Source organism: Martes martes (assembly GCF_963455335.1).
Source record: "Martes martes genome assembly, chromosome: 10".
Taxonomy (NCBI): Eukaryota; Metazoa; Chordata; class Mammalia; order Carnivora; family Mustelidae; genus Martes; species Martes martes.
The window spans coordinates 48,424,294-48,452,197 of record NC_137898.1 but is presented as its reverse complement, the minus strand read 5'-3'; the positions used below and the strand labels follow the sequence as shown (position 1 = coordinate 48,452,197).

The 27,904-nt window shown below is 38.9% G+C and overlaps 1 protein-coding gene across 1 annotated transcript in view; it reads left to right on the top strand.

Moving 5' to 3' along the window:
• The window catches only part of PARVA (parvin alpha), a 167,710-nt gene that overhangs the window by 119,018 nt on the left and 20,788 nt on the right, over window positions 1-27,904 (top strand). The window contains exons 5-6 of the mRNA XM_080815474.1: window positions 19,032-19,172; window positions 25,194-25,309. Of these exons, the coding sequence (XP_080671600.1) occupies window positions 19,032-19,172; window positions 25,194-25,309 (257 nt within the window). The remainder of the gene's footprint in view (window positions 1-19,031; window positions 19,173-25,193; window positions 25,310-27,904) is intronic.

Here is a 27,904-nt window from a genome sequence, read left to right as displayed (position 1 = left end):
AAAGAAATTAAGGAAACAATTCCATTTTCAATTGCACCTTAAAGAATAAAATACCTAGGAATAAACCTAACCAAGGAGATAAAAGACCTATACTCTGAAAATGATAAAACACTGATGGAAGAAATTTGAAGATGACACAAACAAATGGAAAGATATTTCACATTCATGAACTGGAAAAACTAATATTGTTAAAATGTCCATATTACCCAGGGCAATCTACATATTCAGTGCAATCCCTATCAAAATGCCAACAATATTTTTCACAAAACTGTAAGAAGAAAATCCTAAAATGTGTGTGGAACCACAAAAGACCTCAAATTGCCAAAGCAGTCTTTAGAAAGAATAAAGCTGAAGGTATCATAATCCCAGATGTCAAGATATACTAAAAAGCAGTAGTAATCAAAACATACTCATATTGACACAAAAATAGCCACATAGATCAATGCAACAGAAAAGGAAGTGCAGAAATAAGCCCACACTTATCTGGTCAATCTATGACAAAGGAGGCAAGAATATATAATGGGGAGAAGACAGTCTTTTCAATAAATGGTGCTGGGGAAACTGGACCACTTTTCTAACATCAAACACAAAAATAAATTCAAAATGGGTTAAAGCCTTAAATGTGAAACCTCAAACCATGAAACTCCTCAAAGAAAAGGTAGACAGTAGGAGGCTGAAAAGATGGTGGGGGAGAAAGAGGACCCTAAGTTTGCATCATCCTGTGGATACAACTAGGAAACATTCCCATCAGCAAAAATAACCAAGAAGAGGACCCGAAGACTGGCAAAAGGAACTCCACTAAAAGTAGAGAAGAGGCCACATCGAAGAAGATAGGACAAGCAGACACAGCCTGGGAGTGAAATAGACTGGCCGTCGGCAATTGGGAGAGAGCCATGGGTGTGAAAAAACAGACTATCACACTGAGGAGCCCATATAGGGAAGACAAATCCTCATATTTGGCGTTGAAGGCAAAAGGGGCCAAATCTCATAAGTTCTTACAATTCGTGGGACTTAAAGCCTGGAATTAAAAAAAAAAAAAAAAAAAAAATTCAGTAAGGTCTGTTCCAGGAGAGTGGGGAGAGCATTAGGAAGCGGAGTGCCAGCCCATGAAGAGACAGCAGGACAAATAGCCCACAGAGATACTGCACTTTGAAAAACCCCTGCGGCACGCAAGAGGGAAGGTTCTTTACTCATCTCAGAGCATGGCCTAGAGAGTCAGGGATCATAGGAAGACCCCTCCAGGAACAAAAGAGCTGGCTGCCACCACTTAGTTTCCCTGCCCCCCTGCATAGACATACAGCACAGCACAGCACCTACACTCACCACCTAACTTGCTTACACCAAGGCCTGCCCCCTTCCCCCTCCACATTTCAGCAGATCCACCCTTCCCAGTCACGCTTGCCTCAGTACTGGTCCTACAGGTCCTCTCGCAAGAAAACTGGTACAAACTCTGCCGATACCACCTTTCCTGACCCACATTTTTCAGGGCTGAGTACCAGTGGTGGCAGGTCTTATTTCAAAAGCAGACCAGCTCATATCTTGTTAAATGTGCCCCATCTGACTGGGGACCAAAAACTGCCCACAACAGGCAAAAAGAGCCTCTGTGGAAGACAAGACTGAAGGAAAAAAAAACAGAGGACACACCAGCAAGGCACGCACAACACGCATAGGAGACACTTCCTGAAGCACCAAGTTCTAGGGAACAGAGGACTACACTGTAGGGCACTATAGGACTTTATCTTCATAAGGCCATTACCTTCAAGAGCAGGAGATTTAGCTAACTTTCCTAACACAGAGAAACAGAATTAGACAAAATGAGGAAACAGAGGAATATGCCCCAAGGGAAAAAATAGGACAAAACCATAGTAGGAGACTAAAGTAGATACAAGTAATATGCCTGATAGAGAATTTAAACTAGTGATCATAAAGATACTCACTAGACTTGAGAAAAGAGTGGAGGATGTAGGTGAGACCATTAATAAAGAGACCAAAAAAACACAACCAGAGATGAAGAACACAATAAATGAAATTTAAAATACTCTTGATGGAATAAATAGCAGGCTAGAGGAAGTAGAGAAACAAATTAATAACCTGGAAGACAGTATAATGGAAACTAATCAAGTTGAGCTACTGAGAGGAAAAAAATTATGCAAAATGAGACAAGATTTAGGGAACCCAATGACTGCAAGTATAATAAAAGTCACATTATAGGTATCTCAGAAGAAGAAGAGAGAAAAGGAGACAGAAAATTTATTTGAAGAACTAATAGCTGAAAACTCCCCTGATCTGGGGAGGAAAACAGATATCCAAATCCAGGAGGCACAGAGGTCCCCCAACAAAATCAACCCAAGGAGGTCCACACCAAGACACGTAGTAATTAAAATGCAAAAAAATAGTGATAAAAAAATTTTGAAGTAACAAGAAGAAAGCCTGTTACATACAAAGGAAACCCCATAAAGCTATCAGCAGATTTTTTAGCAGACACGTTACAAGCCAGAAGAGAGTGATATGATATGTTCAAAGTGCTGAAAGTGAAAAATCTGCAGCAAAGAATACTCTATCCAGCAAGGCTATCATTCAGAATAGAAGGAGAGATAAAGAGCTTTCCAGGCAAAACTAAAAGAATTCATGAGTACTAAACCAGCCCTACAAGAAATGTTAAAGTGACTCTTTGCATGGAAAGGAAGGACCATAAGTAAGAGTAAGAAAAGTAGAAAGCACAAAAGCAGTAAAAATAGGTGTATCTGTAAAAACCAGTCAAAGGATTCACAAAAGGATGTGAAATATGACACTGTATATGTAAAATGTGAGGGGGAAAGGAGTAAAGAAGGGGTTCAGACTTAAGCAAGCATCAACTTAATATAAACTGATATATGCAGAACATGTTATATATAACCTTGATGGTAACCACAAATCAAAAAACCAGTACTAGATATGCAAAGAAGAAAAAGGAATCCAAGTATGTCACCAAAGAAAGACAACAAACCATGAAAGAAAGTAAGAGAAGAAAAGACCAAAGAAAAATGAGAAGAAACGCCACAAAATAATAAAATGGCAATAAAAGCATATCTATCAATGATTACTTTGAATGTAAATAGACTGAATGTTCCAATCAAAAGATGTAGGGTGATGGAGTGAATTAAAAAATGAAACCCATTGGGATGCCTGGGTGGCTCAATCAGTTAAGCTGCTGCCTTCGGCTCAGGTCATGATCCCAGAGTCTTGGGATCGAGTCCCGTATTGGGCTTCTTGCTCAGTGGGGAGCCTACTTCTCTCTTGGCCTCTGCCTGCCACTCTGCCTGCTTGTGCTCTTTCTTTCTCTCTCTCTCTCTCTCTCTCTCTCTGACAAATAAATAAATAAAATCTTTTAAAAAAATGAAACCCATTATTTATAAATCTTGGAACACTACATCAAAAACTAATGATGAATGGTGACTAACATAACACACACACACACACACACACACACAAAATAAATAAAAATAAAAAATGAAACCCATTTATATGCTGTCTACAAGAGACTCATTTCAGACCCCAAAACATCTGCAGATTGAAAGTGAGGGGTTGAAGAAACATTTATCGTGCAAATGGATGTCAACAGAAAGCCAGGGATCAATATCCATATTGGACAAAATAGACAGTAAAACAAAGATTATAACAAGAGATAAAGACGCTATATAATAAGACAACCCAAGAAGAAGATATAAAAATTGTAAATATTTATGCATCCAACATGGGAGCACCCAAATACATAAAACAGTTAATAATGAACATAAAGGAAGTAATCAGTAGTAATACAATATAGTTGGGGACTGTAACATCCCACTTACATCAACAGACAGATCATCCAAACAGAAAATCAATAAGGAAACTGGCTTCAAGTGACTCACTGGAGTAGATGGATTTTAAGCAATATATTCAGAACATTCCATCCTAAAACAGCAGAATATACATTCTTTTCAAGTATACATGGAACATTCTCCAGAATAAATCATATGTTAGGCCACAAAACAAGTCTCAACAAATTCAAGAAGATTGAAAGAGTGCAAATACATGGAGGTTAAATAACATGCTACCCAACAATGAATGGGCCAACCAAGAAATCAAGAAGAAATAAAAAATCACATGGAAAAATTAAATGAAAACACAAAGGTACAAACTCTTTCAGACACAACAAAAGTGATTCTAAGAGGGCAATTTATAGCAATATAGGCCTACCTCAAAAGCATGAAAAATCTCAAATAAATAACCTAAGGTTACACCTAAGGGACCTAGAAAAAGAAGAACAAGATCCAAACCAGCGGAAAAAAAGAAAATAATGAAGATTAAAGTAGTGATAAATGGTATAGAAACTAAAAAGGAACAGCAAACAAACAAAACATGATAGAACAGGTGAATGAAACCAGGAGCTGATATTTTTGAAAAAATGAACAAAATTAATAAATCTCTAGCCAGACTCATCAAAAAAGAGAGACAGGGAGAGGGAGAAAGAACTAAAACAAAATCATAAATGAAAGAGGAGAAATAACAATGGACACCACAGAAATACAAAGGACTATAAGAGAATACTATGAAAACTTATGCTAACAAATTGGACAACCTAGAAGAAATGGATAAATTCCTGGAAACATTTAACCTATCAAAACTGAAGGAGAAAGAAGTAGAAAATTTGAACAGACTGATTACTAGCAATAAAATTGAATCAGAAATCAAAAAACTTCCAACAGGGCACCTGGGTGGCTCAGTGGGTTAAAGCCTCTGCCTTCGGCTTGGGTCATGATCCCAGGGTCCTGGGATCAAGCCCCACATCGGGCTCTCTGCTCAGCAGGAAGCCTGCTTCCTCCTCTCTCTGCCTGCCCCTCTGCCTACTTGTGATCTCTGTCTGTCAAATAAATAAATAAAATCTTTAAAAAAACAAAAAAACAAAACAACAACAACAAAAAAACACTTCCAACAAACCAAAGTCCAGGACTGGACAGCTTTACAGGCAAATTCTACCAAACATTTAAAGAAGAGTTAACACCTATTCTTCTCAAACTATTCCAAAAAATCAAAGACAGTGGAAAATTTCCAAATTCATTCTATGAGGCTAGCATTACCCTGATACCAAAACCAGATAGCAACACCACAGAAAGAGAACTGCAGGCCAATATCTCTGATGAACATAGATGCACAACAAAATACTGAATCCAACAATACATGAAAAAATGATTTACCACAACCAAGTGGGAGTTATTCCTGGGATGCAAGGGTGGTTCAATATTTGCAAATCAATCAGTGTGATACACTGCCATCAATAAGAGAAAGGATAAAAACCATATGATCATTTTAATAAATGCAGAAAAAGCATTTGACTAAAGTACAATATATATTCATGATAAAAACCCTCAACAGAGTAGGTCTAAAGAGAACATACCTCAACATCATAAAGGCCTTATATGAAAATCTCACAACAAATATTATACTCAGTGGAGAAAAACAGCTTTTTCCCTAAGGTCAGGAACAAGTCAAGGATGTTTACTCTCACCACTTTTATTCAATATAGTACTGGAATCCTAGCCACAACAGTCAGATAACAAAAGGAAATAAAATTTATCCAAATTGGTAAGGAAGAAATAAAACCTCCACTATTTGCAGATGACATGATACTATATGGAAACACCCCTAGCGACCACCCAAAAACTACTTGAAGCTGATGAATGAGTTCAGTAAATTCACAGGATACAGAATCAATATACAGAAATCTCTTGCATTTCTATACACTAATAATGAAGGAGCAGAAAGAGAAATTAAGAAAGTAATCCCATTTACAATTGTACCAGAAAGAATAAAATACCTAGGAATAAATTTAACCAAAGAGATGAAAGACCTGTTCTTTGAAAACCATAAAACATTGGTAAAAGAAATTGAATACAACACAAAGAAATGGAAAAATATTCCATGCTCATAGTTTGGAAGAACAAGTAATTATTAAAATATCTAGACTGCCTAAAGCAATCTATGGACTTAATACAATCCCTATGAAAAGATCCACAACATTTTTCACAGAACTAGGACAAACAATCCTAAAATTTGTATGGAACCACAAAAGACCCCAAATAGCTCAAGCAATCCTGTAAAAGAAGAACAAAACTGGAGGTATCACAATTCCAGACTTCAAGTTATATTACAAAGCTGTAATAATCAAAATAGTATGGTACTGGCACAAAAATAAGCACATAGATAAATGGAACAGAATAGAATACCCAGAAATGAACCCACAAATATATGGTCAGTTAGTCTTCAGCAAAGCAGGTGAGAATATCCAATGGGAAAAAGACAGTCTGTTCAATAAACAATGTTGGGGATGGCAACATGCAAAAGAATGAAACTGAATGACTTTCTTATACTATACACAAAAATAAACTCAAAATGAAGTAAAGACCTAAATAGGAGACCTGAAAACATAAAAGTCCTAGACAAGAGCACAGGCAGTAATTTCTCTGACACTGCCATAACGACTCTTTTCTAGATACATCTCCTGAGGCAAGGGAAACAAAAAAATAAACTATTGGTTCTACATCAAAATAAAAATCTTCTGTACAGAAAAGGAAACGATGAAGAAATTTCAGAGGCAGCCTATGGAATAGGAGAACATATTTGCAAATGATGTGTCTAATAACGGGTTAGTATCCAAATATATAAATATATATATAAATATTTATATATTTGGATACTAACTATATAACTATATATATAGAACTATCTATCTATCTATCTATATATATATATATAAAGAATTCAGCAACTCAATACCCCAAACCAAATAATCTAATTAAAAAATGGCAGAAGACATGAATAGACATTTCTCCATAGAAGACGTACAAATGGACAACAGACACATGAAAACATACTTATTATCACATCATCAGGGAAATGCAAATCAAAATGACAATGAGATACTGCCTCACACCTGTCAGAATGGCTAAAATAAACAACTCAAGAAACAACAAGTGTTGGAGAAGACATGGGGAAATAGAAACCCTTGTGCATTCTTGGTGGGAATGCAAACTGGTACGTCCACTGTGAAAAACAATATGGAGAAACCTCAAAAAATTAAAAATAGAAATGCCCTATTATTCAATAATTCCACTACTGGATATTTACCCAAAGAAAATGTAAACACTAATTTGAAAAGATATATGCACCCCTGTGTTTACTGCAACTTTACTTACAATAGCCAAGTTATGGAAAGAACTTAAGTGTCTATCAATGGATAAGAACATAAAGAAAATGTGATATATGTATATATACACACACACATATATACACACACACACACACAATAGAGTATTATTCAGCTATAAAGAATGTGATCTTGCCATTTGGGACAACATAGATGGACCTAGAGAGTATTATCCTAAGTGAAATAAGTCAGAGAAAGACAAATGCCATATAATTTCACTTATATGTGGAATCTAAAAAATAAAACAAACAAAAACACAGAATGACAAACACAGAGAACTGATGGTTGCCAAAGGGGAGGGGGCTTGGGGAATGGGAAAAATAGTTGAAGGGGATTAAGAGGTACAAACTTCCAGTTATAAAATACATAATCATGAGGTTGAATGGTACAGCATGGGGAACATAGTCAATAACATTGGGGTAACTTTATATAGTGACCGATGATAGATACACATCATGGTGAGCTTTTCATAATCTACATAATTATTTGAATTACTACGTTGTTCATCGAGCCTAATATGTCAACTGTACTTCAATTAAAAATAAAAATAATTAAAATAAAAATTAAAGTTTGCTATATTGTAAAAAAAAACAAAACCCACCAAGATTAAAATGTAGTTAAAAGTTATTCCAGATTATTAATGCTTCCCAAGGTAGAAGAAAACATATGTCCTTTCAGAGGAATGAACTTTAAACCCAGGTCACAAAGAGCTCCCAGAGAAAAAATTCCAAAAAAGCTAAAAGTCAGAAATGAAACACATACGAAGCAAGCCACTTTGCACAAAGGTCAACAGAATAATAAACTGTAAATTCATCCCACAAATGCTGTATATTAGCAACTGATCAGTCCTGGAATTAAAATATGTTTAAATATGTCAAAACAAAAATTTTACAGGGCTATTGAAAGGATGATTTTTAAAAGTAGCTATCAAGGGGCACCTGGGTAGTGCAGCCAGCAAAGTGTCAGCTCAGGTCGTGATCTCAGGATCATGAGGTCAAACCCTGAGTTGGGCTCTGTGTTCAGCATGGAGTCTGCTTAAGACTCTCTCTCCCTCTCCCTCCACTCCTCCCCCATGCTCACTTGCTCTCTAAAATAAATCTTTTTTAAGAAACTAGCTATCAAAATTGGACAAGTCAATGTGAAAGAGAACCAAACAGAACTTCTAGATATGAAAACAAAAAAAGTAGTCATTAGAAAATGCAATGGATTAGACATAGCTAAAGGAAGAATTTGTGAACTGGAAGTTGGCACTGAAGAAATTACCCAGAAGGCAATTTAGAGAGACAGTAGTGCCTAAAATAAGAAAGAGAATTAAAAGACAGAGATTTTCTAAGAAAATCCAGCATATAGCTAATTACAATCCTAGCAGAAGGTAAGGAAAATGAGGAGTAGGCAATATTTAAAGATATATGAATGGGAATTTTCTAGAATTGATGAATAATATGAATTTTCAGATTAAGGAAGCTCATAGACTCCCAAAGAGGATAAATAAAAGAAATCTATATCTGCACACTTTATAATGAAACCTTTGTAAAGAATACTGAAAATAAAGAAATGATTAAAAACAGAGAGAAAAGATAGATTACCTATAAAGTAACAACAGAGTGAAAGCTATCTTTCATCAGGAACAACAATAGCCAAAACATATTGAAATGAAATCTTTAAAATTCAGGAAAAAAATGCCAAGTTATAAGTTACCCAGAAAAAAAGCTGTTTTTTAAAAATGAGACTGAACTATAGAAAACAGACTGAGGGTGGCTGGAGGGGAGGCAAGTGGGGGATGAGGTAACTGGGTGATGGACATTAAGGAGGGAACTTGATATAGTGAGCACTGAGTGTTCTGTGAAACTGATGCATCACTAAATTCTATCTCTGAAGCTAATAATACACTGTTGATTGAATTTAATTCAATTTAATTGAATTAATTGAATTTAATTAAAAAAATTTTAAATGAGAAAATGAAGACATTTTAAGCAAACATAAATTAAGAGGGTTTACTTCCAATAGACCCTCACTAAAAGGTATCTCTAAAGGATGTATTCCAGAACAAGAAAAATGAACCCAAAATAAAGATCTGAAATGTAACAAAAAATGATGAGCAAAAGTCACATGGTAGGTAGAATAAAGAGCTCAGAAATAAAACCATGCCTATGTAATCAATTAAGGTGTGACAAAGGAGGCAAGAATATACAATGAGGAAAAGATGGTCTCATCAACAAATGGTGTTGGGGAAATGGGACAGCAACATGCAAAAGAATGAAGCTGGACCCTTTCTTACACTACATACAAAAATAAACTCAAAATGTATTAAAGGCCTAAATGTAAGACCTGAAACCATAAAAATATTAAAAGAGAACATAAGCAGTAATTTCTTTGACATTGGCCATAGCAACATTTTTCTAGATATATTTCCCAAGATATGGGAAATAAAAATAAACTAGGGCGACTACATCAAAACAAAAAGCGTATGCACAGTGAAGAAAAAAACAAAAGTCCAAAAAAGCAACCTACTGAAAGGAGAAAGATATTTGAAAATGACATCTCTCACAAGAGATTAATATACACAATATGTAAAGAACTTATACAACTTAACAGCAAGAAAATCAAATAATCCAATTAAAAATAGGCAGAGGACCTGAATAGAACATTTTTCCAAAGATGACATATAGACAGTCTGCAGATACATGAGAAAATGTTCAACATCGGTAATTGTTAGGGAAATGTAAATCAAAACCACAATGAGGTATCACTTTAAACCAGTTAGAATGGCTAAAATCAAAGAGACAAGAAATAGCAAGTGTTAATGAGCATACAAAGGAAAGGGAACCCTTGTGCACTGTTGGTGGGAATGTAAATTGGTACAGCCACTATGGAAAACAGTATGCAGTTTCCTCAAAAAAATTAAAAATAGGAATACCCTACCATCCAATAATTCCACTACTACATATTTATCCAAAGAAAACAAAAATACTAATTTGAAGATCTGTGTACCCCAGTGTTTTTTGCAGCATTATTTATAATAACCAAGATATGGAACCCAAGTGCCCATTGATAGATGAATGGATAAAGAAGTTGTGTGTATATATGTATATATAGTGGAATATTAGCCATGAAAAAACATTGAGATCTTGTCATTTGTGACAGCATGGTTGGTCCCAGAGGGTATTAGGCTAAGTGCAATAAGTCAGACTGAGAAAGCCAAATATCATATGATTTCACTTATGTGGAATGTAAAAAAACATAACAAATGAATAAACAAAAAGCAGAATCATATCCATAAATACAGAAAACAAACTCATGCTTGCCAGAAGGAAGGGGTAGAGAATAGGCAAAAATGGACAAAGAGGAATGGGAAATACAGGTTTCCAGTTATGGAATGAGTAAATCATGGGAATAAAATATACAGTAAAGAAAATATAGTTGGTGATATAGTAATAGTGCTGTATAGTGACAGATGGTAGCTATACTTGTGGAGAGCATAGCATAATATACAGAGATGTTGAGTCACTGTTTTGTACATCTGAAACTAATGTAACATTGTGTGAACTCTACTCAAAAAAAATTTTTAATAAAGTGAAATAAAAACCTATATCTACAATAAAAAAGATCACCGTGGTGGGTAGATGAAAGCAATAATTAAATGAATATAAATGATCAAAATGATGTCTAATTTGTTGATTTTAAAAATTAAGATAAGATACCAATAATAGCATTTAGGTCAGGAAGAGTATGACTAGAGTCAAAGTATCTCAAGCCCCATATTATTTAGTACACAGGCTAAGTGCAATAAGTCAGACTGAGAAAGCCTGTATTATTTCTATTAAATTAAATACACATGATAAATTTTGGGGGGTGGCCACTAAAATAATAAAACAGAGTGTAAACCTCCCTACTAGCAATGGGGAAAAAATGAAATGAGAAAATAGAAACCTTAGTCAAGAGAAAGCAAGGATGGAAGGGTGGATAAAAAACCAGAAAAGCAGAATAATAGAAAGTTGAAAGTAAGTTGGTAGAAGTGAATCCAGGTATATTGATGAAACCTTTCAATATAAATTGACTTTATCCATTTAAAAGACAGAGATTGTCAGACTAGATAGCCCAGCATTTTTTTACAGGCTGTTTACAAGAGACACTCTTAATTTATGGGGACAAAGAATGGTTTAAAGAGTGGAAATAATTAGGGGTACCTGGGTGGCTCAGTAGGTTAAGCACCTGACTCTTCATCTCAGCTCAGGTCTTGATCTCAGGGTAGTGAGTTCAAACCCCGCATTAGGGTGGTTTAAAGAGTGGAAGTAATTGCATACACTAGACTAATACTAATTAAAAGAAAGCTGGGGTAACTATTTTAACATCTGACAGAACAGACTTAAGGGCAAAAAGAATTACAGTAGAAAGTCTCCACATATTGAGGAGAATAAAGCTACTAGGAAAATACAGACACTTTAAACCTAAAATACAGACACTTTAAACTTATTTTTTTGTGCATCACTGTATAAAAATGACAGAATTATAGGGACATCATAAATTGCCATCACAGTGTTAGATTTTTAATATACACCTATAAATAAACACATTAAGAAAAAAGTTCATAAGGATAGAGATTTGGAGAATACAATTAACCAGCCATACCAAAACTGGAGTATTCTTTCTTTTCAGAAAACTGCATATGGAACACTTACAGAATTTGAATATGTCCATAAAGTGTGTCTCAACATATTATTATACAGACCAAATTCTCTGGCCATGATACAATTAAAAAAATTTTTCTAACAAAGCCTCTCTGTATATTTGGAAAATACAAATGTAATAACTCAGGAATCACTCATACTGGAAAGAGTATTTTATGTACTCTGATTCTCTGAAGAATAGTTACATTAATATAGTATGTTATATATAGTAATTCTGTTTCTTAGAACATCTCAGCTTTTCTACCATTCAGAGTAATTGAGTTTATTCTGCCCTGTCTTGATACTTCAGAACTTTTGAATACTATTTCATTGTTTTCTAAAAATAATTTCTCCAAAAGCATACTGGGATACTAAATTCAAAAACAAGTGAAAGATTCACAAAATAATCCTGAGAAAATTTTCTAAATAGCATCCTATTTCAAAGTCATGCCTATTACTTTACAACAAGTTAAACTAATGATGAACAATTTGCAGAACTATAGAAATATGAAAGAAACAATTTCATGGGAGAATAAAATTTCAGCAATAGAAAATTTTCATGTAGCAAGCTGAAATTAGCCTAATAAAGAGCAAAAGGAAAAACCAGGAGTCTTGAGAAAGAAATTATCTGTAAATACTTAGCAACAATGAGTGCAATTACTATTTAACTATAGGGATATTTGAGTAGATCTGTTAAATTTTGGGGGTTGAGTATTTTAAAAATAAAGTAGAGGATAGATAGTGGAAGAGGTTCTCAAATCTTTTATTTTAAAATGTCATGAAATTGAAATAAATGATATAAGCTTACAACATCAAGATAACTGTGTTCTATCTTATTTCCATACCCAGAGAATGCTAAAAACTCAAATAAACAATAATAGAACTAATAAGAAGATTTGGTAAGATGACTCTAAGAAGAAGATCTGTAAGGCAACAGCTTTTCTTTTAACTAGCAATAATCAGCCGGTAACATACACACATGCCCACCCACACATGCATTTATTGAAACTTTAATACCAATGGGGAAAAAGTGGCTTATAACCTGACTATGTATCTACAGAGGAATGGTTGAATAAGTTATGTCCCACAATAATTAGGTAGATTTTTTAAATGAGTTTTATCAATATGTCCTGACATAGAAAGATACTTGTATGTTTGAATGAGACATTTATCATATAGAGACATGTTTCGAAACTAAAAAGATAATAGAAAAGATCAGTGTAACTAAGAGCTGGGTTTTTTTAAAGATTTTATTTATTTATTTATTTGACAGAGACAGAGATCACAAGTAGGCAGAGAGCAGGCAGAGAGAGAGAGGGAAACAGACTCCCTGCCAAGCAGAGAGCCTGATGCAGGGCTCGATCCCAGGACCCTGAGATCATGACCTGAGCTGAAGGCAGAGGCTTAACCCACTGAGCCACCCAGGTGCCCCAGAGCTGTTTTTTTTTAAAGAGATAAACAGAACTGACAAACATTTAGCCAGACTCCCAGAGAGAGGATGCAAAATCAGAAATGAAAGAGGTGATATTACAGTTGATACTACAGAAATACAAAGGATCATAAGAAACTACTATGAATAATTATACACCAACAATTGTACAACCTAGAAGAAATTGATAAATTCCTAGAAATATGCAACTCACCAAGACTAAATCATGAAGAAATAGAAAATCTGAACAAACTGATTATTAGTAAGGAAACTGAATCAGTAATTAAAAAGTCCCCAACAAACAAAAATCCAGGACCTGATGGCTTCACTGGTGAATTCTATCAAACGTTTAAAAAAAATTAATACCAATCCTTCTCAAACTCTTCCCAAAAATAGAAGAGGAGGGAACACTTTCAGACTGATTTTACAAAACCAGTGTTACCCCACTGCTAAAACCAGACAAGGACACCATAAGAAAATGGCAACAATATCCCTAATGAACAAAGATTTAAAAATCCTCAACAAAATATTAACAAAGTGAATTCAACAATACATTAAAAGGATCATACACATGATCAAGTGGGATTTATTCCAAGGATGCAAGAACGGTGTCATATCCACCAATCAATCTGTGTGATATGCCACATTAACAAAATGAAGGATAAAAATCATATGATCATCTCAACAGATATAGAAAAAGCATTTGACAAAATTCTACATCCATTAATGATAAAAATTCTCAACAGAGTGGGTACAGCGACACTGTATCTCTATATAATAAAGGCTCGATATGACAAGTGAGAAGCTGGAAGCTTTTTCTCAAAGATAAGGAACAAGACAAGGATGCCCACCCTAGACACTTTTATTCAACATAGTATTGGAATTCCTAGCCAGAACAGTTAGACAAGAAAAATAAATAAAAGGCATCCAGTTTGGCACTATTTGCAAATGACATGATATTGTATAGAGAAAATCCCAAAGACTCCACCAAAAAATCTGTTAGAACTAGCAAACAAATTCAGTAAAGTTCCAGGATACAAAATCAATACATAAAAATTTGTTGCATTTCTATATACCAAGAAACTGTCAGAAAGAAATTAAGAAAACAATCTCCTGTACAATCACATCAAAAAAAGAGTAAAATACCAGGGAATAAACTTAACCAAGGAGGTGAAAGACCTTTGCACTTAAAACTGTAAGACATTGCTGAAAGAAATTGAAGATCACAAATGGAAGGATATTCTGTGTTCATGGATTAGAAGAATTAATATTGTTAAAATGTCCATACTACCCAAAGCAATCTACAGATTCAATGCTATCCCTATTGAGATTCCAATGGTAGTTTTCACAGAATTAGGGGAGAGGGAGAAATTGGCTTCCAGTTATGAAATAAGTCATGGGAATAAAAGACACAGCATAAAGAATATAGTCAATGATGTTGTAATGGAGATGTAGCAAGACAAATGGTAGCCACATTTGTAGTGAACATAGCATAGTAAACTTGTTGAATCACTATTTTTTAAAGATCTTATTTATTTATTTATTTATTTGACAGAGAGAGCGAGAGCACAAGCGGGGGAGTGGCAGGCAGAGGGAGAAGCAAGCTCTCTGCAGAGCAGGGGGAGACCGATGTCGGACTCGATCCCAGTACCCTGGGCTAATGACCTGAGCTGAAGGCGGTTGCTTAACCAACTGAGCCACCCAAGCATCCCTGAATCACTCTTTTGTACACCTGAAACTATTATAACATTTTGTGTCAATTATATGCAAATGGAAATAAATAGATAGATAGAAATAAAGATACATTGTCCAGAAAAAACATAGAACAAAGGATCCTAAAATTTGTATGGAACCACAGAAGACCTCTAATAGCCAAAACAATCTTGACAAAGAAGAATAAGCTGGAGGCACCATGCTCCCTGATTTCAAACGGTATTACAAAGCTCCAGTAGTCAAAAGAGTATGGTATTGGCATAAAAACAGACATATACATTAATGGAACAGAACAGAGAGCCTGGGAATAAAGCCGCACGTATATGGCCAATTAATTTATGACAAAGGAGCCAAGAATATATGGTTTCTTTAATAAATGGTATTGTGAAAACTGGACAGCCACATGCAAAAGAATGAAAATTGACCACCGTCTTACAACATACACAAACACTAACTCAGAATGGGTCTTTAAGCTTGAACATAGACCTGAAACTGGAAAACTACTGCGAGAAAACTTAGGCAGTCATCTCCTTGACATTTGTCTCAGTGGTCGTTTTTTTGGATTTGACACAAAAAGCAAAGACAACATAAACAAAAATAAGTGGGACCACATCAAAATTAAAAGCTTCTGCACAGCAAAGGAAACCATCCACACAATGAAAAGGCAACCTACCAAAATGGGGTGGGGGGGGCGGGAATATTTGCTAGGGTTTAATATCCAAATTTTAAAGAACTCATGGAACTGAACAGAAAAAAAAAAAAGGGTGGGGGGAGGGAGACATTCGAAATTAATAATGCACAGAAGATCTAAACAGACACTTTTCCCAAGGAGACACTCAGATGGCTAACAGACACATGAAAAGGTGCACAACATCAGTAATCATCAGAGAAAGGCAACCCAAAACCACAATAATATACTACCTAACATGAGTCAGAAGAGCTAGTACCAGAATGGCTAGTACCAGAATGACAAGAAATAACAAATATTGACAAGGAAGTGAAGAAAAGGGAAACTTCGTGCACTGTTGCTAAGAGTGTAAACTGGTGCAGCCACTGTGGAAAACAGTATGGGGGTTCTTTAAAAAAATAAAAATGAATTGGGGTGCCTGTGTGGCTCAGTGGGTTAAAGCCTCTGCCTTCGACTCAGGTCATGATCCCACGGTCCTGGGATAGCGCCCTGCATCAGGCTCTCTGCTCAGCGGGGAGCCTGCTTCCAATTCTCTCTCTGCCTGCTTGTGATCTCTGTCAAGTAAATAAATAAAATCTTTAATAAAAAATGAAAATACCATATGATACACTGATTCTACTTCTGGTTATTTGTCTAAAGAAGAAAATGAAAATGTAATTGAAAGATATGTGCATCCCTATGTTCACTAGAGCATTATTTACAAGAGCCAAGATATGAAAACAACTTAAGTGTCTGTCAATGGATGAATGGATAAAGAAGACATGGTATATGTATATTTATACAGTGGAGTATTATTTGGTCATAAAAAAAGAGTGAAATCTTGCCATTTACAATAACATAGATGGACTTTGAGAACACTATGCTAAGTACTATATGATCTTACTTATATGTTGAATTTTATTTAAAAAAAAAAGCTCATAGATAAAGACAATGGAGTGATGGTTGCCAGAAGTAAGGTGTTGGGGTGGACAGAGTAGGTTAAGGTGGTCAAAAGGTACCCCAGAAATGAATTATATCCATATATGTTGACCTAGATACTCATAATAAATGTTTGAATGAATAAAAAAGTAGCAGAAAAATATATACACTGTAATCTCACTTTCATTAAAAGAGAATGAGAGAGAGAGAACTCTGTGTGTGTGAACATGAAAAGATATACCTAAAACTATTAATAAATTTTACTTCAAGATATTCTATCTACTCAAATCCACATTATACCAATATCAGTGCCTAAAAAAATATTCCACAAAAATTAAAAGCAAAAAACCCAAAGCATAACTAAAGTAGAAAAAAAAGTAAAGCAGAATTACATTTTCTCCAAAATTAGTAATGCAAAAGAAATAAGCAAACCATAAAAAGTCTCCTTCTGAATAATGCCAGATGTTAAAAATCAAACTTTTTTTTAATTTTAAGAAGAAAGCATTATAATGTTACTACTGTGATAAAAATAGCAGCAAAAACAGGAAAAAAAGAGTATTCTAGTAGGTAATGTCTAAAATCCAATTTTTTAAAAAATGAGAACAGAATGGAGAACAGTGTAAAAAAAAGTTAGTGAGCTAGAAAACAGATTCAGAGACCTAAGAAGTCCAATGCCAGCAGAAGGTTATAAATATGAAAAATCACAGGCCATGATGTACCACAACATGGCCAGCTGGAGAGTGGTTCTGACACTGCCACTTCTACCCTTACCCACCCCCCCACCCCAAGCGCTCTCCCAAGACACTCATCACTATCCTAACCTGGTGATCCTTTCTTCTTAGCCAAGAGAAGTTTCCTTAACCTAGCACTTTGGACAGTCTCTACCAAACTACCAAAATTGTGATTGCAACATAAGATACAAACAATGTGTCATTTCTTCAGTAGGAGAGGATCCAAGATAAGAATTCACAGCCTAAAAATAGAAAAGGCACACATGATCTCTTCACATTTGAACAATCAAGAGGAAGACATTTAAATATAGGCTTATTACATCCCTGACATTTAGAAATAAAGAATGATGGCCATAAGCAACTAAAGAGAAGAGAAGGAGAACACTCAGGCCTCCGAAAATGAGAAGAGCTTGAGCCCATTCTGTCCAGGTGCACAAAAGAATTCTTAAATCCACAAAAACTGTGGAAATTCTCCAGTGGACAATCTCATCTTCAAAGAATTACCCAAGGGATATTTGATCTGGATAAGCTACAACTACTGAAAAATAAAAGATATTATATAAGCAATGGGGGGAACCATTGGCATGAAGTTTAATTCTTTTATAGGGTAGTCCTTAAAAATGAAGGAAAAAGACATTTTAAACCTATTTCAGAGTGTCAGTTCTATCCTCCCTTAAGGAGTTGTGGAAAGATTAGGTGAATCTAATAGCAGTTAAAACTTCCCGTTCAGAAATCCAAAATTTGTCTTAATGGATAAAAATTCAGACCAATGAAATGATTAGACTGTTTTGTCTGTAAGTATTAAGGGATTATGCCATTGCATTCAAGAACAATTGATTTTAAAATATACCATTTTACAAGTACCACTCAAAAAAAGAAAAATCATTTAAATTGCTAATACCCAAAGCTTTCTTTTTCCTTAGAATTTTTATTTCCTACTTTTGGAAAGTTCTTCTAGGCTAATTGAGACAAGAAAGTGGCCACACCATGAAGAGCTAGGACCCAAGGCGCCTACATGAAGCAGTGAGAGCTCCTGTCTTCCACCGGGTGGACCACAACCGTAGAATGCCATTAATTTGAAGAAACTCTGATTTCATAACAGAGCATGTTAAAATGTGGGGGGGGGGAGTATGCTTTAGAATTTATGAAACAGGACACATCAAATAAGTTACATTCCAGGTGGGTTTATAAGGAAAAAGGTGCTTAGACCAGATAAATGTGATTCAGCATGACACGTACATAGACACACAGGACAGAAATGTGCAAAAGGCCCAGGGGAGGGACACAAGGCTTTCTAGTTGGGGCCCAGAGTACTCTTGGAGAAGGCAGCGTTGAAAAGGGGGAAGAATCCATAGTGGTGGAGAAGGGTTCAATTATGACAGGCTGGGTTACATGCCCCACTTCTGTGCTCCCGGGAGCTTATCATGTGGGGATTCAAAAGAGTCACGAGCTCTCACCATGCTGGTGTCACCAGTGCCACCATCGGCTGAGGGGAGGGCAGTGTCCCTCACATAGCAGGTGGTCCGTATACACTGGTGGAGCGAGCAGACATGTGAGCGCAGGTGTGCATGGGAGGGAATGAATGAGTGAGCTAACGCGTGAGTTGGGGTTGTCTGTGGCTGGAGGTAACGGCTGCTCTCTCTCCCCCTTGTCACCCTAGAGAAGCTTGAGAGCGAGAAGCTGAATGTTGCCGAAGTCACCCAGTCCGAGATAGCTCAGAAGCAAAAACTGCAGACTGTCCTGGAGAAGATCAACGAAACCCTGAAGCTTCCTCCCAGGAGCATCAAGTGGAACGTGGACTGTGAGTTTCACAAAGAAGGATGGGGCTGTGGTCCCCACCCCTCGGTTTCCCTGAGAAGCCATGCAGGGAGCTGGCAGGCCCGCGGTGGGGGGTGCAAACCCATTTAGCATTGAGCCAGACGTGCCCTTCCTCAGAGAACTTCTCCTCTGCACTGCCGGGAAAAGAACCAAGTCCGGTGTGCGCTTCTGTGAAAGGCTGTTTGTAGCAAGCTCATGGGAGACCGGGAGGAGGAGGTGACACCTCCTGACTGAGCTCCCCCTGAGCCCCAGCACAACCTTTCGAGAAAGCTGTGTCTCCAACTCATAGAGGAGGGAGGAGGTGAGGATACCTACTTCTTGAGCAGGGCGGGGGTGGAGAGGAATTGACTCTGTTCTTAAGCCCATGACCTTCCTCTCAGCCCTCTGTTTTCCAGAAGGATCAAAGATCTGGCTGAGATCGCAGGGCCTGGAATGGGATTTTCAAATTCAGGCTGCACAGTCAGTGTAGCTCCAGGACCTGGGAAAACGTAAATGGTCCATTCTTTTCTTAAGGGCCCGCCAGTCTGCTACAGACACTATGAGTCCGTAACAGAATCAGCGTTACATCAGCAAATCTGGTGAACCCAGTGGCAATAACAGCTTTCTCGGAGGAAGTCCAGAGTTGTTTTCTTCTTTGCAATAGATGAAAAGAAGAATTCAGATTAATAAAATCATCTTGATGGTGTTCTCTGCTGTTAAGTATCAAGGGGTTAAGTACTAGACCTTGTTGTATCCAGTTTATAAAAACTTAGAAAGGACACCTGCCTTCCCCACCAAGACCAGAAAACAAAACAAAGCATGCCTTTCCAACTTGGGAGAGAAAAGGAAATCTTTACCTCTCAACTTAGAGACCCAGTAGCTGCCAGACACAACCTCTTCAGCAAGTTTCTAGCATCTGACACTGGAGGGGAGATGCCGCGTGCCTCCTGCTGTGTAATTACATCTTGGCGCACACAGCACAGGCTGCTTGGAACGGGGCATCCGCTGCCTGACAAACACCCAGGAGCAGAAGGAGAGGCCAAGTGCTGGGCCCTGGATGCTGCTTCAGGGTCTGCTAATAGTGTTGGGGGTGCAGGGGGAGAGGAAGAGCCCTTGATTATGTGTGTAGGAGCTGCAGCTACATTTTGGAACTCCACAACAGTCACAAGCGTTAAAAGTCTTCCAATGAAGAGCCCTGCTTCCTTTCATCTCATCCTACTTCCTGCTCCCTGAATATGGACCATCTCCATGTACCCCTCTAAACAAAATGAAACACCTCTTAACTTGCCAGGGAACCCAGTTTGGGAAAGACAGATAGAAGAATGGGGTTTTTTGTTTTAAAGATTTATCTATGGGCGCCCGCGTGGCTCAGTCGGTTAAGCATCTGCCTTTGACTCAGGTCATGATCCCAGGGTCCTGGGATCGAGCCCCACATTAGGCTTCTGGCTCAGAGGGGAGTCTGCTTCTCCCTCTACCCCTCCCCCACCACAAGTGTTCTTTCTCGCTCTGCTCTCTCTCAAATAAATAAATCTTTATAATAAATTTAAAAATCTTCATAATAAATAAAGATTTATGCGAGCAAGCACACGCATGAGTCGGGGGAGAGGCAGAGGGAGAGAATTTCCAGCAGACTTAGTGCTGAGCACAGAGCCTAAGCCGGGGCTCAGTCTCACAACCCTGAGATCATGATCTCAACTAAAACCAAGAATTGGACACTTAACCGACTGAGCCACCCAGGTGCCCCAGAAGACCAGTGTCTTCAATGGCTTTTCATGATTTGTTTGGTTTGCATTTACCTTCATTTATTACAGGGAGATGTGTATGAGTACAATAGTCCCCTGTATTACCACTCTCATCTAGCTATTTCCATTTTTTTGCCCACTACTGTCCATACCCATGCCTATTTTTCCTTGATGAAGTCACATACAGTCTGGTATTTTGCTTTCTCTTAATATTAGATCGTATTTCCTATATTCCCATGGGGTCTTTGTACTTACTTTTGCTTCTATTTCATGGGGTAGATAATCCCATAGTAAATTTAAACCCTATGTTGACGGTGATCCTATCAAGACGTTTGCTGGCCTATGGCTCCTATCAGATAAGGCCAAGTCAAATGTCTTAAGTTGTGTCTCTTTTTGCTTCTCTCAAATTATTCCTGTCAGATAGATTTCCAAAAGGGAGCTGAATTACTGGGTCAGAGAGATAATTATCTCAGTGGCCAGCTCCCTGTGATTCCTGTTTACAAGCAGCACTGACTTCTTCCACAAGGAATGTGCTGGGCCCCACTCCTAGAGGGAAGTTCCATCCCTCCTGTTCTCCTCTCTGTTTGACATTGTATCGCCTTTCCCGTCAGGATAAAGGTGGCAGGGACAGCTATGAGTTACCAAGGCATTTCTTCTAGGGCTTTAGGAAAATCTTCCTTTTCTGTTTTCTTCACAACAGTTTTTGTTATTAAAAATTTACAAAGATAAAAACCATTTAAATATAAACATCTAACGTATTTATGGTGCTTTCTGTACGTTTTATATTATTCTAAGCAGTTTACATCTTTTGATCCTTGTAATCCTCACTCATCTCAGATAAGAATTCTGTTACGCCCATTTTACAGATGGGAAAATAGAGTCAGAGAGAAGTTAAGAAACAATTTATGTAAGCTTTACGAGGTCAGGGATTTTTGTCTTTTCACTACTGAGTCCCCAAAATCTAGAAGAGTGACTGGTGATTACTAAGCACAGTAATATTTGCTAAAGGAGTATCATCGTCCAAGGTCACATGGGTGGTAAGTGGCGGAGCTGGGAATGAGAGCCAGAGAGTCTGGCACCTGCGCACTAAGCCTGCACATGCTGTTCCTCTAAGCCACCCACCCAGAGATAGGGACCGTCATCCCGGTGGTGTGCTCCATCCAGTCGTGCTCCATCAAGTCTTACACAGTGGTGTAAGAGAGAGGAAAATAAATTTGTGTATACTTCTGTAAATAGAGTTTATTTTTAAAAAGATGAGTTCAGTCTGTATATGTTTAGAAGATGTAGATCTTGACAAATCATTAAATATTCTGTCACTTTTAACATTATGTAACAGGACATTGTATGCGTATATCATAAGTGGTTTAATTAATGATGGATTTTGAGATTGTTTTCCTTTTTTTTTTTCCTACCCTTATAAACATAGCCTGATGAGTTCTCTCTGTTCATAGCCACAATTACTTCTTTAGGCTAAAAGCTAGGAATGGTATTTTAGGGCCAAAGTATATGTACATTTCTAAGGTCATAATACATATTGTCAAATTGCCTCCTGAAAAATGGCACCGGTTTTTATTTCTGCCACAGCTCCTATTTGAAGGACTGTTTCTAACTCGGCAGCTTCTTGGAAATTTTTCAGCTCTTGGTACAGTGGCTGAGTGCCCAGTTTATACAGCAGAGCCTTGGCCCTGCTCTAAATCTGTACATTGCCTTCCTGACTTGAGCGCCAGATCACAGTGGTTCTAGATACTGTCTAGCGTCAGGGAGAGACCAGGAGACATGCTCAGAGGTGGCAATGAGGTGGGCACCCAAATATGCAAAGGTTGTTAGGATTTGTCTTAATGGAAAAAGATGACATATCTTTAGCCTAAAGAAAACTTTGAAATAGGAAACTACCATGTTTTCATTTTTTTAATATTCCTTTCTAAGTCTTGGCCACAAGCATGTGTGTGTATGTGTGTGCATATGTGTGTGTATATGTGTTTAAATCTGTATATCCGTAAGTGTGTATATTTCCATTGTTTCTATTGTTCCTGTTTAACATTACATTATTAATATTTATAGTTACATTGTTTCAGCAGTGATCTTCAGCGCATGGCAACTATTCCATTGTGTGGATATACCATAATTTGTTAAAGCAGTGATTATTAAACCATGCTTGGTCCAACCTCATGATCTGCCAGGAGAAACTCAGGCATCAGTGAAGAGAGAGGCAGCCGTGGGTGGGCTGCAGTTAGGACTTGGGGACGGGAGCACTTGTACTTTCTTTTTCTCATCTGTTTTGCCTAATGGCTTTTAAACAAAGCGTTTCTCTGCTTAATAAAAAAAATTGTTTTTTGAAAACCACTGGTCTAAACTATCCTCTGGTTATTATACATGGTGTTTTCCAGAATTCTTTAATGATGATATATTACATAATAATTAACATATCGGTACATGTAGTGTGTGTGTAGGGGAGAAAGAGGCAGAGAGAAACTATAATTACTTCTTTTGAAAAAACTCCCCAGGGGACAGAACCCTCATCAGAAGAGACTGACATCTGTATGGTGCTTATGAAACAGCTCTGTGTTGCTTAGTGAGATGGTCAAGATGAAGTACAGGTCACCCGTGTGTACGAGCCAGCTTTTCGACCACACCACCTCTAGCAGAGTTAGCCAATGTCCTTACAGCCCTCCGTGACGGGCCGGGGATATGGCAGTTCTGATCAGACAGGCAAACCCGGTGATGCCTCACCCCGGCAGCAAGCCCTCCTTGGCAGTAGGTCACTCCCATGCCGGGAGCCTTTTTCGAGGCTGTCACTGTGGGTGAAATTGTGGTCGATGCCCAAAAGCCCAGAACTGAAAAATGTCTTCTGGAGGGCTGAGTTAGGAGCAGATCATCTGCTGTGTGTGGGTGTGGGGCTGCTGCTCTCAGTGGAGAACCTTCTTTGAAATAGCAGTGATAACAAGCAACACTAATGAGTGCCCAAGGAATGTCTGAGTCATTTCCTTTTCTTGGCGATTTCTTAAGACTTCTGCTGAAGCAGGTTCCTCAGTCCCAGGGCAGAGAGAATGACTCCCTGATAATGGATCCAGTGTGGGCTAAATACACAAAATGAGCATGTTTGGTTCTTCCCTTAAGTGCCCCCCCTATAAAGAGAAACCCACGAGGCTGGTAGGACTGTGAAGGCAGGTAAGGCATCTGGTGAATCCTTCCTTTTAGGCGAAAGAACGAGGAGATCGTTGACATGACTTAATTGCCTAGGTGCCAGGTATTTTCTCCTGAGTTATAATTAAAAAAAAAAAAAATACATCAACCCTTCCAACCATTCCATAGCACAACCTGCTATGTGCTGAAAGCTTTGCCTACGTTATCTCTGGAAGTTCTTACAACTTGTATTTCTGCTTAGATACTGTTATCCCCATTTGCAAAGATGAGCGGATTGAGGCTCCAGAGGCCTTGAATGGCCTACCCAAGGTCACGTAGGCAGAAAACCAATACAGAGCTTGTCAAGCGAGAACTGAAGCTCAGAGAACTGACCCCACATGTACCCATTACATCACAGCATTGTTGTTTTCGTAGCGTTTTCTCCTCTCGGCTGTTGCAAAAACTACAACTCAGTGGTAGCCTACCATTCCCTAGTACAAGTGGTTTCGTATCCAGCACGTTGCTCTGTAGCTACAGAAGCTATTTGGGTCATAAACATCATCTCCCAGCCCTTCTCTAAGGGGCCCTGCCTACACAGACCATACACAGTGCTCAGAAGACCCAACAAAGCCCTTTAGATGTGTCGTGCCTTCCTCGAGGGACTCTAAGCCCTGAACAAAGGAAAGGATCCCCAGCGTTCCTGACTCAGTGCTCAATTCATTGAGGATGTGCTTGGGGTAGAGCCTTGGGACATGGGGAGTGGCGATAACCCAAAGAGTTCACAGTCGAGGGGGAAGGGAAAGAGCAGGCAGAGCAGACATGCTCATGGTTATTAGAATAGAATGAACATAAACATGGGGATGGCAGAGGGCTGATCTGATCTCAAAATTCAGCAGTTGTCAGGGTCCCTACTGGAAACTTGGATTAGAGTGGAGAGGCACTATATGGGAAATCCAAGTAACATGATCCAAGCAGCAACTCCATGGGACTTAGCCAAGACTGAGGGGGCCTAAAAGGGGAGGCCCATGAGATCCTTTGTGGGGGGGATGGGAGGATAGAAGGTGCATTGGGTGTGGTACTGCTACGTTTTGAATATCTGCCTATATCTGCCTAGGATCTGGAAGAAGTTTCTCTAATTTTAAAATCCTGTTTTATTTCAGCTGTTCATGCCAAGAGCCTGGTAGCCATCTTGCATCTGCTGGTTGCTCTGTCCCAGTATTTCCGGGCACCAATCCGACTCCCAGATCACGTCTCCATCCAAGTGGTCGTGGTCCAGGTAAGACAGCACGACAAACATCTGCGCCCTTAAAGGGGGATAGAGGCTGACTTCGTGTGGGAGCTAAGGCAGCCTGGGGAGCTTATTACAAGGATAGTGGGATGAATGCTGAGTGTCCTCGATGTGCTGTTTGCGCGAAGGGATGTGAGCGCAGTGTCCAACGCGTGTGGCAGCGATCCGTTATTGTGCAGTAACTGATGGGCTTGAGTATGGGCTAGCCTTGTGTGGGACACGTGCCTGGGGTTTACCTGTTGTTGTCAGGAGGATGTCCGTGTACTGTGTACTGGAGGGGGTGAGGTGTGTGCAGTAGGGTCAGGAGAAAAGATGTATGCCTTGTGTTTAGACCCTACAAGCCATGGAGAATCATTTTTTGGTTAAACAGATGAGGCACGGGCATTGGGAAGAGACAGACACCTATGTGTATGAAGGGGTGTGTGTGTGTCTGTGTGTGTGTGTGTGTGTGTCTGTGTCTGTGTTTGAGAGAGAGCCCCTGACTGGCCTTGCCTGTATTCAGGGCACTGCTGCTTTTCACCTGCCCACAGAAGCGCGGCTGGGATCTCAGGTCATCTTCCCCAGATTGTTGGATGGAATTTCCATTCACATATGGCTGTCTAATTTCCACAATGAGGGTGTGCTCTTTCCCTGTAACTCTCTCACTGTGCTCCTAACCCCATTACATACCCAAATTCAATTTCATTTTCCAACTTTATGGCCATTTAGGAAAGGTCAGCATTCTGTTTGCTTGTTTCTGTTCTTTTCAAGTAAACATGCTGTGAGGGAGAACGCCCCTAATAAGCAGCTCTCTGGTTAGCCAGGGTTCTGGAGAAGAGAACAATATGGCGGCTCTGCCGTCCCTTGGTGAGGAAGAGCCCTGAGGGCTGGTAGGCTTGGCCTGACCGTGCCAGGCCAAGTCTCCGGGACAAAAGCTGAGCTTTTTCAGGGATCAGAAGTTAGCGGAAGGAAGGAGGTTGTGAGGGCTCTCCTCGGTCAGCTGCTGGGCCATGCCCTGGTAATAAAGGATTTCTTCTACACCTTCTGAGGACCTAACTTGCTAAACATCAGGGGGATATAATAGGAACAATCATCTTTGGCCCTGTCTGCCAGGAGACAAGATTACACCTAAGGAGCAGAGAGAGGGTGACCAGAGGGTCAGAGTAGATGAGAATGTGTGGTTCCAAGGCTAAGTGCAGGTAAAAGGAACGAACTGGTCTCATGAGAGGACAAGGTAGCACAGAATGGTACTCATGCGTGTCAGCTTGTATGGGGTGTCGTGCTTTGTCGACTTAAATAGGCACAAAAGCAGGACTCAGAATTAGCCAGAAGACACTGACTGAGCCCCAGAGAGAGTTCTCGAGACACAAATAATAGGTTAAGGTGAATCCAGGAGCTGTGTGAGGGGTTATTCCTTTCCATTCTGTACAAAAGCAGTGAATTCTGCATGAAGTTGAAGATGAGTTTTTATGTCTGTGAAGAATCTCACAAGACAAGGACACAAATACCATTAGCCCCACATAAAAATCATACACATAATGAAGCCAAATTGGGAAAAAGTCTTGATTTATCCTTACTGGATCCCTTTTAAATGATACCCTCATTTTTCTTGTTTACTTCCTTTTTTACTTTGATAACCTGTTCTTCCTAACCTAGTACAGATATGCTCTTGGCCTTTATCCAGCTCTACCTTTCCTTCCATAAAAGCATTTTGCAAGGACCCTCTTTTCTGTGGCTAGTGGGAATAGAAGAGAAGGTTCTAGAAGTTTGGGTAAGAGGGCAAGAAGGCAGGTTTCAGTTGACATGCTAACGCTTGGAGGCTCCTTCTGGACACTGTTCTCTGCCTTTGTAGAAGAACTTGCCCTGACAACTGCTTGCCATCCCCAAACTGCTGTCGTCTATGTGTCTGGGAATGACTTTAGAGACCTGATGAAATGGATCTCCCTCCCCACACCTATCAGAGGGTCTTCCTGAGCCCCAACACTCCTTTCACTAGCTCCCTTCCCCCCACACAATGAGGTTTAAACTCCAGACCGGCTCACAGTTGACTCTCCACCGAGTAATGGCAGCCGCCAGCCCTCCAGACAGCTGCCTGGACCCATTTGTGCTCTCCTGACCTGCCTTTTCACTCAGGCCATCCCTTCTGTTGGAATGCTCTCCCCCCTGTGTCCGGCCAAATCCTCTGTGTCCTGTTAAGTTCCAGCTCAAGGATGCCCTCCCCTTGCAAGGGGTCCCTGACCGTCCCCACCGAAAGTGCCAGCTCCTGTCCCGCATTCAGCCCTTCCTGTCTGCCCGGGACTACTGTGTAATTGACGCACAATGCTTTTGAGAGTAAGGGGGATCCTGCTAGAGTAATGGAGCTGCACCATTGGGCACAAACCCAGACTGTTGCTTGGAAATCTTTCTCACATACCTGTTTCATCTACCCTGTTTTACTCTAAATTCCTCAAGGTCAGAAGTTGGGTCAGATGTTCCATAGTATTTGCTTGCAGTCCCAACATAGATTCTTGTACAGGAAAGACATTGACTCATGAAAGAGAGAAAGAGAGAGAGAGAGAGAGAGGAAGGAAGGAAATGGAAAGGAAGGAAGGAAGGAAGGAAGAA